Below are 13,499 nucleotides of genomic sequence, written 5' to 3'. Positions count from 1 at the left end.
ACTCTTTTAAGATAACAAAAACTGGGAATATGAGTATCCAGAAACTGGGGAATGGATAAACAAGTTAGGTAAATCAATGTAGATGAAATACTATTGCATTGTAACAAATGATAAATGAGATGGTTTCAGAGAAACCTGGAAAGACTTGTATGAACTGATACAGAGTGAACAGAACTAGGAGAACAAGTCATATAATGACAGCAATATGGTAAAGACAAACAACTTTGAAAGAATTAGGAACTCTTATCAGTGTAATGACCAACCACAATTTTAGATGATTAGATATCCTACCTACCTCCTGACACAGAGACTAAAGACTAAATGTGAAGACTTTGTATTGGAATTTGTTTTTCTTAAGTTCTCAAGTGTGGAGTGTTGAAGATGTTTGGGATGAAAGGGTAAGAAGGTTGACCAAAAGACAAAGAAGTCTATGGTTCCTGGACCCTCAGATCCAAAAACAACATAGTTCTATGGATTAATAACTCTGGTACTAATTACCTTAATTGGCCTGTTACACTTTTGCCCACTTCTATTATTTTACCTAAGGCTCAAAGTAACATTTCAATACTTTTCAGGCAGAAAGAGGTATGGATTTCTTTTTGTGTTGCCATAGATCAGAAGTGTCAAACTTGTAGCTTGAAAGCACCCCAATGAGGTGGGAACCAGATTAAAATGTAACTGGGAAATGTTTAGCAACATAAATAAAAATATACAACACAGATAATGTTAATTTGTAGTCTTCCAAGTTAAGGTGCAACATTTCTATTTGAGCTTGACACTACTATAAATAATAACTACCAAATTTTTATTTTTTTTTTTTTGCTGGGATGGAACCACTTTTTTTTTGATAACCCTTATATCAAAAGGTGATTTAAAGATCTGATAAAAGTGAATGGATTGAATCCTACTAGATTGATTTGCAGAGGCAAAATGTAAAGTATCAGATTCTTTTGCTCCTCTCTGTCTAGAATATTCTGCCCCTTAGTTGGCAGACTTCATTATTTCCCCTATTTTGATAATTTTTTCCCTAATCCTTGGTACCTCTCCTGTTCTCCATGACTATAAAGCTCAGCCATCACATCCATCAGTTCTTTCAGAAATCTAGGATGTAATTCATGTGTGCCAGGTGATATGAATTCAACTCAAGCAGCTGAGTGCTCTCTTACTTGAGACCCTTCCTAATTTCCCTAATTTTTAGTGTTATATTCTCTCCCAAAATTAGATATGCATTTTTACTTATCTATGCACATACCATATTAGCCTAATGGAAGGTAAGCTCCTTAAGAACAGGGACTATTTAAATGTTGTCTTTGTAAACCCCAGAATCTAGCACAGTGTCTTAATTTTTTTTATTCTGAAGTTGAAAAAAAAAGGCATTTTTATACACACATGAGAACAAAAGGGGACTCTCCATGAAACTGGGAATCTCCATTTCATATGATTTTTTTATAAGTAGTATAAAACAAATTTTACATGTTATTTTCAAAAGTTTGTGTTTCCTTCCATTCTTTTTTCCTGCATTTTGAAAAAATGTTTTGATAGCCCACTTATTTTTGGCATCACTATTGCTATCCTGCCCCCAACTCTTCCCCCCACAACGAAGAGAAAGGAAGGGGGAAAAACCAAACCACTTGTAACATATAAACCTAGTCAAGCAAAATAAATCATAAATAATCATGTTTAAAAATATATTTCTCTTTCTGCAATTTTTGCCCCTTATCTCTCTGTCAGGAGGTGGGTTATAGGTCTTTCAGAAACTGATTGGTCATTCCATTGAACTGTTTTTTCTTTACCGTGTTACTGTCCATGTATAAAGTATTTTACTGGTTCTGCTCACTTTATTATGTTCATACCACCCAGGATTCTCTGAAATGGTCTGTATTATCTCTTACAGAGCAAATGACATTTCATGACATTCACAAATCAGTTTGTTCGGTCATTCCTCAAGTGTCAGAAAGGCAATCTAAGGCTCCCCTCTTACATTACCTCCATCACACTTAATCCCTTCTTAGCATAATATGAAGAACAAAGTGAAGAATGTTTGGGTTCTAAATAGAATTAAATGCACATGTATAACCTACCACTTTCCATGCTTACCACTTCAGGGAGGAGGGAGAGGAGAGATAGAATTTGGATTCAAAAATTTTAAATAAAATGTTTATAAAATAAATAAATAAGTATAATTAAAGAGTATGCATTTAGATTCAAATATTAACAATATACACAAATACTATCTAAGACTTTCTTACCACAGTTGAGCATTTGTCGGCCCGCAGCTGAATTTCCAGAGGTAGAAGGTCTTACAAATAAAGCCTCAATATCAAAGTTACTTTGTGGCAGAAGTGACGGGAAATTTTGGTTGCTATATATGGTACCTTCGTCTTCTGTTATAATTTCCCAGCTCTGAAACAAAGAGAAATAGCTTAAACTATAACTACTTTAATCAACTCAAGAGTAGTAAGTGCTTCATTAGTCAATATGGAAAATGTGCATACAGCAACAGGAAAAAAAAGAAAATTCTTTTACACCTCTGTAGCATCTCTGTTTTCAGAATTTTCTATTTCTTCAGATATTTGCCTCCGTGTAGTAAATGCATGCTGCCCTTGCTGGTGAATGTTAGCATTCTCAGCATCTGCTGTGTTGTCTCTGTACCAAAAATGAGAGTCAAAATCTATATTTTATAACACTGAAAGTAAAAATACTTTTAATAGTTTAATTTTATATAGTGCTTTAAGATTAACAAAGTACTTTATGTGTATTTTCTTATTTGATACTTACACCACTCTGAAATAGGTCGGTACTATTATTTTTGTCTTTAAAATGAGGAAACTGAAGCTGAGAGGGATTAAATGTTTTTTCCACGTTCATACAACTTAATGTTGGAAGTGGGATTCGCAGAGTTAGAAGGGATTTTGGAGGCTTAGTCACCAATCCATACCTGGACAGGAATTCCCTTTACAGGTTTATTCCCTCACAGGTGGTCATCCAGCCTTTGAATACCTCAGCATGGGGATATTAGAGGAACTCATTACCTCCCAAGACAATTCTTTCCAATTTTGGACAGTCCCAATCAGAAGCCTTTCCATTTATCAAATACAAATCCTGATTCCAAGTCCAATACTCTTTCCACTACATAGATAAAAATAAAACTACAGTGAGGATTTAAAAATCGATATCTGATTAATCATACTAATAATTATAGCTAATATTTACACAGCATTTTATAATCAGAAAGCACTCAATTTTATTACCATTTACTCCACCCCAGGGCCATGGAAAAAAACGATGGTAAAAAGAAGCAGTTTATTGTTTAAAGTCTAATACTTTACCATGTCAATTTAATGCCTTGCTGTTAATACATTCTCCTCCTCAAATTATGTTGTATTTATTTATCTGGGTAGGCTATGTCTATCCAGGAGAATATAAAATCCTCATAGGCAGAGAATTTTTCATTTTGTCTTTGTATTCCTAGAAGTAATATAGGTTGAAATAATTTATACTGTATTATCTAAAATAACTTTAGGTTGATTTTCTAAAAAGACAAATAAAAAGGCTGCTTAAAAGTTTACTTAACTCTCTTTATTAGACTCTTATTTACTAGAATTGATTTTGAATGACTAAAATTACCTAGGTAACTTCTGACATGGACTCAGAAAAGAGAGGGGAGAATTAAAGACTGATCTAGAAGGCTGTCTATGCTGGTATGATAGCTGCTAGAGCTGGAAGGATGGTGAGGTTATCAAGTCCCAAACTGAAGCCCAGGATCGTGAAGTGATTTATTTAGGTCACACAGGTAAGAAGTGACAGCATCAGATTTAAAGCACTTAACATGCATGGTTAAAAAGGTCTAAGATGAAACATGCCCCCTATTTCCAGACAGAGTCAAAGGACTCAGGGAGCAGAATGAGACATACGATTTTTGGATATGGCCAATGTGGGAATTTGTTTTTCTTGACTACTTTCTTGTAACTCTTGTTACTAGAGATTTGTTTTTGTTTTCCCAATGGGAAAGGAAGGGCACAGAGAGAGAAATATATTTTTGTTAACTGAAAATATAAAATTGAATTTTAAGAAATTTCCAAAAATAAAAAGGAGGCAGTGTAGAGGGCACCTTTCTGGCTGTCAGGAAACAAAAGAATTGAGAGTTGGGATATCTGGATCCTGGCTCTGATTCTACCCCTAGCCAATGGTATAGCCTTAGGCAAGTTACCTAACCTCTAACAATTCTCCACGTGTCCTATAATGAAATGTGCTATTTTTGGATGTAGTGGGTTCCTCCTTACAAGAGGTCTTCAATCACTGGCCAAAAGACCATTTATCACGTGATGGGGCAGAAGAGATTCTTATTCAGCTATGGGTGGATGAGATGTCTCTCAGTAGGTTTTCCCAATTCTGAAATTCTAGGTCACTACTTTTCCCATCTGTAAAATATGAGACTGGATGATCTCTAAGGTTTCTTCTAACTTTAAAGTTCTATGACACTATGAAAGACTATTCATAAAAAGTCTGGATGGGTTTTGGGAAGTTAAGATTGACTTGAGGTCCACATACCCTCTGTGAAGTCTGTGAATTTCGATTGTAAAATATATTACATTGTTATTTTCAATAACCTCTAATGAAATTTGTTATTTCCTTCAATTATGAATTAAAAGTAAATATTCTAAGAAGGGCCTCTATAGATTTAATGAGGCTGCCAAAGAGGCCAAATTCATTAAAAATGGGTAAGAACTACCATTCTAGCAAATTTATTATGATTGCTTTTAATGACTTCTATCACACAAAAAAACATTTATTAGACATTGATAATCTACTGCACCAATATTTTGATCAGGGATTAATGGCAATTTGTAGAATGAGAGAAGGAGCAATTTAAGATTCCATATAATGACAACCTATCACAAAAGACAGCATATAATATTTTAATAAGGAGTAGCTAGGTTGCACAGTATATAGAGTCTTGGGCCTGGTATCAGGAAAACTCATCTTCCTGAGTTTTAATTCAGTTTCATATGCTTACTAGCTGTATAATCCTGGGAAAGTCACTTTACCCTATCTGCTCCCACTTTCTTATCTATAAAATGAGCTGGAGCAGGAAATGACAAACCACTCCAGTATCTTTGCCAAGAAAACCCAAATGGAATCATTAAGAGTTAAGAGTTGGCCGTGACTGAAAAAAAAATGACTGACTAACAATGTGTTTCAATATCAATGTAAATAATGAATGGAAAACTTTGTAAACATATGAGACTATTACTAATGGTAAAGTCTAAGTAAAAACTAATAGGTTAGGGGCAGCTAGATGGCACAGTGGATAGAGCACCGGCCCTGGATTCAGGAGGACCTGAGTTCAAATGAGGCCTCAGACACTTAATACTTACTAGCTGCGTGACCCTGGACAAGTCGCTTAACCCCACAATTGCTCGCTAAAAAGAAAAAAAAAAAGAAAACAAAAACCTAATAGGTTATAGGATATTTTTCATTCTTTGTTGAAAAAGTCAAAGGGGATGTCTACACTAATAAAATTCAATTAAAAATAATGCCATGGGGCAGTAGATGGCGGCAGTGGATAAGCACCAGCCCTGGATTCAGGAGTACCTGAGTTCAAATCCAGCCTCAGACACTTACTAGCTGTGTGACTCTGGGCAAGTCCCTTAACTCCAATTTCCACACCAAAAAACCAAATTAAAAATTAAAAAATTTTTAAAAAAATGCATGTTATAGAGTATCTTTTCTAGCTAAAGGAAAATTGTTCTATTTTTCCTTCCTGTTCAGTGATTAGATAAGAAATTAGAAGAAAAGGTAATTCTAACTTTAAGAATAAAAACATTTTTAAAAGTTATCTAGAAAGGTATAAAGTCATATCTTTTACCAATATAACTTGAGCATATGTGACTTATCATTCACTACTCAATGGGCATTTAATATGAAGCCCATATTATTTCAGTTTTTTTTTTTTTTTTTTTTTGCTGGGCAATGGGGGTTAAGTGACTTGCCCAGGGTCACACAGCTAGTAAGTAAGTGTTAGTGTTCTGAGGCCGGATTTGAAACTCAGGTCCTCCTGAATCCAGGGCCGGTGCTTTATCCACTGCTCCACCTAGCTGCCCCTTATTTCAGTTTTAAACACTTTTTTTATAAAGTTCTACAGAAATGAGTATTTTATTATGTTGAATTAAAAAGTGAAAAATATACCATATTGTATATACATATTATTGAATTTTAAGAATTACTAAAGTTAATGTATAGTTGAAGAGCTATAATAGCAGAAAAAACTATTTATTTTTTGGTCATCATTGAAAGGCTAAAGTATATTTTTAATTGACATTAATTATAAGGGAATGGTTTATGACTAAGTAAATTAAATATGACCTAACTCACTGTAAAATGAGGCAGTGAACAAAGATCACAGAATTACAGAAACTCAGAGTGAAGATGGTACTCAGAGGTCATTAATTCTATCTCATATATGAATAGGGTGGGGGTTAAATGATTTATCGGAAGAAGGTATGGGTTGGACTACCTATCCTTGACAAATGGTCTACCTTTCTTCCCTTGTAGATCTTTAATAGAATCATTACATCGTGAGGTACTCCATTTTGCTTTTGGACAGCTCTGTTAGGGAGTTTTTCTTTTCTTAAGTTGAAATGGTTTCATTCTTGAACTTCCACCCATTTTGCAAAGTCTGATATCTGAGGCCAAGCAGAATAAAACAGGATCTGCCTTCTACATGACAATTATTTAAGTGTGTTAAAGGACAATATTTACCATATTTGTTGGAATAAATAACTGGATTTGGGGCCAAATTCAGGTTCTTCCTCTGTAAAAGGAGGCTGGATGGCAAGGTGACCTCTGTCTACAATTCCTTCCAGGTCTAAAGTTCTTGTAATGCCCATCCTCACATCCTCTTCTCCATTTCCTTCCCACTGATTTTCACATAAAGGTTTCCTTTCACTAACCTGTCACCCTCTTCTGTATTGTCTCCTAGTGTGTTAATGTTTGTCCTAAAATTTGGCCAAGTTAAGAACCAAACAAAATGTTCCATGCGTTGTACTACCAAGGCAGAGTATGACAGGACTATTATCTCCTTCGTTTTAGACTCTATACTATTACTGTAGCCTAAGTTTTCTTTTTAAATTAAAATTTGCTTTTGCCATAATTCAAATATAAATTAAGTAAACATTTTATTAACACAGAAAATTAGTTTGGATCCATAAGATCAGGGCCTGAAGCTTTTTTGGCTTCCATGTCCACTTACTAGATTAGTCTAGAACTGCTAGATCTTTTCATAGGAAGTACTGGGAATTCCTTCTGTATCTATACTAGTGAAGGTGACTTTTTCTTAAACTCAAGAATATTACATTACATTCATCTCTACTAAATTTCATTTTAGTGGATTTGGTCCCTCATTCCCAACAACTGAGATCTTTCTGGATCACGATTATGTAATTCACCAAAACCAATGATGCCTTTCTCATTTCTATAGAATGCATATAAAATAAGCACGCCATTTTTGCCATCATTCAAGTCACTGGTAACAATGATGATGGTCAGAGGGCCAGCACAGAGCCGTTGGACAATATATCAGAGGCTTCACTTTATTCCAGGCTGCCAAGGATCTCATATTACTCTTTAGATCCAGGTATTCAACTTGTTCTGAATTTACCTAATTCTGCTGTCATATGGCCCACATTTCTGTGTAGAGTACACAAAGTTATAATGAAACGCTGTCAATTTATTGCTAAAATCCAGTTACACTTTATAAGCATTTTATCTACCAATGTTTCAGAAAAGAAAATGACCTTAATTCAGTTAATACTAATCCTTTTTTACTTATCCCAGGAGCACATGTAAAAATCTCAATAGCCTAGTTATCAGTCTCCAAATTATTTTGATTTAGTAGTGAACAACATCAAAATGAAATTTCTAGTTATAATTATCTATAGTACAAACAAGGGTGCTATGCTGCTATCACCACATACTGAGGGGTTGGCCTTCTCCATTGTGTTCTTCTAGACTCATGGTTTACGTAATAGGTCCTTCCAAGGACATCTTGCCTTTCTTCCCAGCGTGGAGGCAGAGGAGAGGATTCCTGTTGCTGCTGCAAATGACAAGCAGCATTTAGTTGATTCACAATGATCCAGCCAGGCTGAAAAATAGAAATGTTTAATTTAAGTGATAAAAGTAGATTTTTAAAAATTTAAGCCATACATATTAAATGGAAAAGAAATTTAAAATTACACTGAGTATATAGTATTTAGACCTATAAGTTACTCATTGAATATCTTTGTCCTGTAATATGATATATAAAACCATAATTGAGTTAATTTGGGGGTATTTAACTTGAGATAATTTTACAAAATGAGGGATTACTATACACACACCCTTTATTATATACACATACTATATACTATATATACCTTATATATATATATACATACACACACATACACATACCCCTTTATATAAGTACTTTAAGTAATTCAATCATATTCAAAAGGAAAAAGGGCTGGTGCCTGTAGGAAAATGGCAAAGATCTTTAAAGAATTTAGAAAATCTGTAGAAGTCAAGAGTCTACTTAAAGTACAACCCTTGATTTTTTAGTGCAGATTTTTGCAAATGTATAGAGGTAGAAAAGTAGTGAATGATTTAGATATAACTTTTAGGGTGAAAATATCCTGATTAGAAGAAACCTTTTGGATTTCCTGTCTTGGTACATGTTTATTTTAAAGCTTTCTATTCCTTGGATAACTAGGGTAGCAGTTTCTATACTAGAGTCTTTGAAAAAACTGAAGTAACAGAAAGAAGTTTAGAAACAGATTTGGGAAGAAGCATCTAACACCTTAGTGCTATATTTAACAATTATTCAATACTTTATCTTAGTGTTTAATTACTTAAACTATTTTAATAAAGAGCAATGTGTTGTGGAAAAGTATATTACAGTGTGAACTTTCTAAGTCTCTTGTTTATTCATGTCAGGGGAGAACCTAACAAGAAGGATAATATATAGTGACTATTCCCCTGGTGACAGGATCAGAATTGTAGGCATAGTAGCTAGGAAAAAATAAGTGGCTTCTTTAGGGCTGGCTAAATTGTAAAATCTAACCTTATTAAATAAGAGCAGTAGAATTATAAGATGACAGATTAGAACTGAAAAGCACCTTAAAGGTTCAACTCTACATTTTTACAGATGAGGATGAGGAGGATAAAAATAAGTGTCATTTATACAGGCTTTAAGGTTTGCAAAGCATTCTACAAACAAGATTTCATCTTATTTTCACAACAACCCTGCCAGGTAGATGCCATTATTACTATTTTACAGATGAGGAAGTTGAGGCTCAGAAAGGTTAAGTGACATGCCCAAGGTCAAATATCTAGTAGGTGTTTTTGAGGAGGAATATGAATCAAGGTCTTCGTGATTCCAAGTCCAGCGTGCTATCTACTAAGATACACAGCCTTGGATACACAAGAAAACTAGGTGCCTTGCTTGGCCAAGGTCACACAGGTAGTAAATGAGATGCAGGATTCAAATCCAAATTCTCTGCTTCAAATTTGGTGCTTCTCCCTCTCTACTGCATTATGAAATGTCACAGCATAGAATCTTTTGAGTTTTTAAGTATTTAAAAGATCTTCCATATGCTATCTATAGCAGCAGATCTTAATGTATTTTTATAGAATGTTTTTGGATAAGGAAGAGAAGCAAATTGTATTTCCTTCATAAAACTAAGAGAAAAGAAAAGGTAATTGGATGAAATTGTCTCCTATTCTTAAAAAAAGGTATTCTACCAACATGCCTTGAAATTTGAAGAAAAAAGAAAAGCACAGGTTAAGGCTAAAAGACATTAGATTCAAACTAGCTTTGTATACATTTTCCAAGTAATTCTCCTTTCAAGTCAACTGAATACTGAAGGGCTATAGCATAGTCCTTAAGGGTCTATATAGTGAGTGCTCACTCTTCTTTGGGGGGGGGGTAAGGCAATTGGGTAAGTGACTTGCCCAGGGTCACACAGCTAGTAAGTATCAAGTGTCTGAGGCCGAACTTGAACTCAGGTACTCATGACTCCAAGGCCAGTGCTCTATCCACTGTGGCACCTAGCCTCCCCTGAGTGTTCACTCTTTTTTTTTTTTTGCAGTCTCAAAAATTCTTTATTGATGAATATCTAACGACCACCACAAATCCCTTGTGAAATGGAAATACAAAGGTAAAAGACACCTTCGCAGTCCAATATAGGGGAAACAGCATGCAGACACATTCTTTTTTTTTTTTTAATCTGAATAGAATTTTATTTTCCAAAATATATATATATAAACAAAATTTTAACATCAATTTTTAAAAAACTTTGTGTTCCAACTTCTCTTCCCCCCTCCATTTCCATCCCCTACCCACAAGAACTCAATCAATTCAAAATAAGTTATACATGAGTAGTCATGGAAACATTCCCATATTAGCTAGTTGTGAGAGAAAACAGTCAAAAAACCCAGAACTTCAGATTAAGGAATTGTCAAAGAGGAAATGAAAAAAAAAAATTAACATGTGTTTCCATCTGTTTTCGGATACTATCAGTTCTTTCTCTGCAGATGGGCTGCAATCTTCTAAGTCCCTCAGGGTTACATTGGATCATTGCCTTGCTGAAAATAACCACATGCTTCCCAGCAGATCATCCCCCACTATTGCTGTTATTTTGTATACAGTACATTTCAGTCTGTTTCAGCTCATGTAGGTCCTTCCAGGTTTTCCCCATAGCATCCTGTTCATCACAACCTCTATATCAACCTTAAGCTTGACAGAGAATCTTCTTCACAAAAGCCCAGCAAAGTAGGTACCATACATTTTGCCATTATAGTCAATCATCATAACTATTTCCCTCCATCCCATTCCCTTCCCATGACATTTACTCTATCTTCTTTTTACCTATTCCTCCTCAGAGGCACCTTACTTCTGACTATCCTCTCCCTCGTTCTGCACTCCCTTTTTTTCACCCTTCCTTCCTTGTCCTCTTCCTCTCCTATTTTCCTGCAGGGTCAAATAGATTGCTCCTCCCAATTGGGTATGAAAGCTATTCCCTCCATGAGCCCACTCCAATGAGATCAAGGTCCTTGAGCTAATTCTGTGTTCTAAATTTTTCTTCCTCCCTCCCTCCTCAACCCTCCCTATGAGATCAAGCAATTCAATATGTCATACTGGTGCAGTAATGCAGAACATCTTCATCTTCCTTGAAAGTGTTTGCTTTTTACTGCTCTCTCCCCCAATCTGCCCTTTCCTCCTTCCCTTCTCCCCCCCCCCTTTTCTCCCTCCCTCCAGGGCAAAAGTATATTACTATACCTATTTGAGTATGTATGTTAGTCCTTCTTTGGGCCAATTCTGATGATATTAAGGTTCACTGAGTGTTCACTCTTTTTTTTGTTTGTTTGTTTTTTTGTTTTGTTTTTTGGGTTTTTTTTTTTTTTTGCAGGGCAATGGGGGTTAAGTGACTTGCCCAGGGTCACACAGCTAGTAAGTGTCTGAGGCCGGATTTGAACTCAGGTACTCCTGAATCCAGGGCCGGTGCTTTATCCACTGCGCCACCTAGCCGCCCCCGAGTGTTCACTCTTAAAGTGGACCCCAGGAACAGTTTTATACTGTTATGCTTCCCAAACCTTCTGCAATTTGTAATCTGATTCAGGCTCTAAGAAATTAAGTGATTTGCCAAGGTCACACAACCAATAGCTGTCAGTGACAAAATCTGAACCCAGGTCTCCCTGACTACAAGGTTGACTCTTTATCAACTATACCATGACACCTAACATATATGTGCAAATAAAATAAAGTTCAAATTGTCCACTCTTTTTTATTGCTACTCTTTTCTCTATAAGAAATGTGAACTGTATACTAGGATAACACGAGGCTCTTTTATAACCTATAACTATTTTATTTTTCTACACGAAAGTATTATATTTACAATCACAAACTAGAGACCACAGGAACTGGCAAATGCTGTTCTGGTTCATGATTACACAAGGAACGAATATAAGCAGATATGTTTGCTGGAATTCCTGAGGCCTCTCATAAATAAATGTCTATATGTTTACATCCACTGAAATTATAAGGTGCTTTCTGAAGGAGATCAGACGTCAACCCGTAAGACCACAAAATGAAGTGAAGCAAATCTATCAACAATGTCTGAACTATGAGCAACATACCTATGAAAAAATCTGTATAAGGGCAAAACTTGGAGCAGTTTATGAAATAATTAAGTGCTGTTTTGGAATAATTTTAAAAGTTACCTAAATAAACAGTTTTCTTTCTTTACAGTGGAGTCATGCCTCATTTCAGACAAGATTCCATTATTCAAGACACTCACTACATAAAACGACCAAATAGAGAAACCACTACCTGATGATAAATGTATATTATCTGAATATCTTGTTTTCAAAAAATGATTTCCATGAAAATATAGGCAAAATAAAGTGAGATGTGATTGTGAACATACTTGCCATAATAACAGGTTCTTTCTAGTATAGAAGTAGGCTAATTCACATATTATAATCAGGAAAAGAGAGTATATGCTACTATATACTTCTGTTTTTTTGGGGAAGGGGGGCAGGGAAATGAGGGTTAAGTGACTTGCCCAAGGTCACAGAGCTAGTAAGTGTCAAGTCTCTGAGGCCAGATTTAAACTCAGGTCCTCCTGAATCCAGGGCCGGTGCTTTGTCCACTGCGCCACCTAGCTGCCCCCTACTATATACTTCTAATATAAGAATTTAGATCCACAACTTTACAATTCTTAGGGAGACTGACAACTAGAAAATATTTTTTAAACCTTAAATTGCTTTATCTTTTTTGTTGTTTTGAATACCTTTCCCAATTACATGTAAAAGGTGATTTATTTTTTTAAATTTTGAGTTCCAAATTCTCTCTCCTTCCCTCTCTACACCCCTCCTTAATACAGAAAGCAATTTTATATAGATTATACATGTGCAATAAATATGCAAAACATATTTCCATATTAGTCATGTTGTGAAAGAAAACAGACCAAAAATGTTTTTATTTATTTTTTTGTTTTTGTTTTTGTTTTTTTTTTAGTGAGGCAATTGGGGTTAAGTGACTTGCCCAGGGTCACACAGCTAGTAAGTGTTAAGTGTCTGAGGCCGGATTTGAACTCAGGTACTCCTGAATCCAGGGCCGGTGCTCTATCCACTGCGCCATCTAGCTGCCCCCAAAATGTTTTTAAATAAAGTGGAAAATGGTATTCTTTGATCTGATTCCGACTCCATCAATTCTTTCTCTGGAAGTGGATAATACTTTTCATCATGAATCCTTTGGAATTCTCTTGGATTGCTGAATTGTTGACAAGTTATTCACAGTTGATCACCATACAATATTGCTGTTACTGTGCACAATATTCTTCTGGTTCCACTCACATCATTTTGCACCAGTTCATGTAAGTCTTGCAAGGTTTTTCTGAAAGCACCCTGCTTGTCATTTTTTACAGCACAGTAGTATTCCATTATAATCATATACCACA

General features: G+C 35.3%; 1 protein-coding gene across 1 annotated transcript in view; it reads right to left on the bottom strand.

The window, feature by feature from the left end:
- NEDD4 (NEDD4 E3 ubiquitin protein ligase) overlaps nt 1-13,499 on the bottom strand; it is a 164,392-nt gene that overhangs the window by 53,898 nt on the left and 96,995 nt on the right. The window contains 3 exon segments of the mRNA XM_043989386.1: nt 2,251-2,403; nt 2,529-2,646; nt 7,977-8,143. Coding sequence (XP_043845321.1) covers nt 2,251-2,403; nt 2,529-2,646; nt 7,977-8,143 — 438 coding nt within the window.

Source organism: Dromiciops gliroides, chromosome 2 (genome assembly GCF_019393635.1).
Source record: "Dromiciops gliroides isolate mDroGli1 chromosome 2, mDroGli1.pri, whole genome shotgun sequence".
Taxonomy (NCBI): domain Eukaryota; kingdom Metazoa; phylum Chordata; class Mammalia; order Microbiotheria; family Microbiotheriidae; genus Dromiciops; species Dromiciops gliroides.
This window is presented reverse-complemented; position numbering and strand designations above follow the sequence as displayed.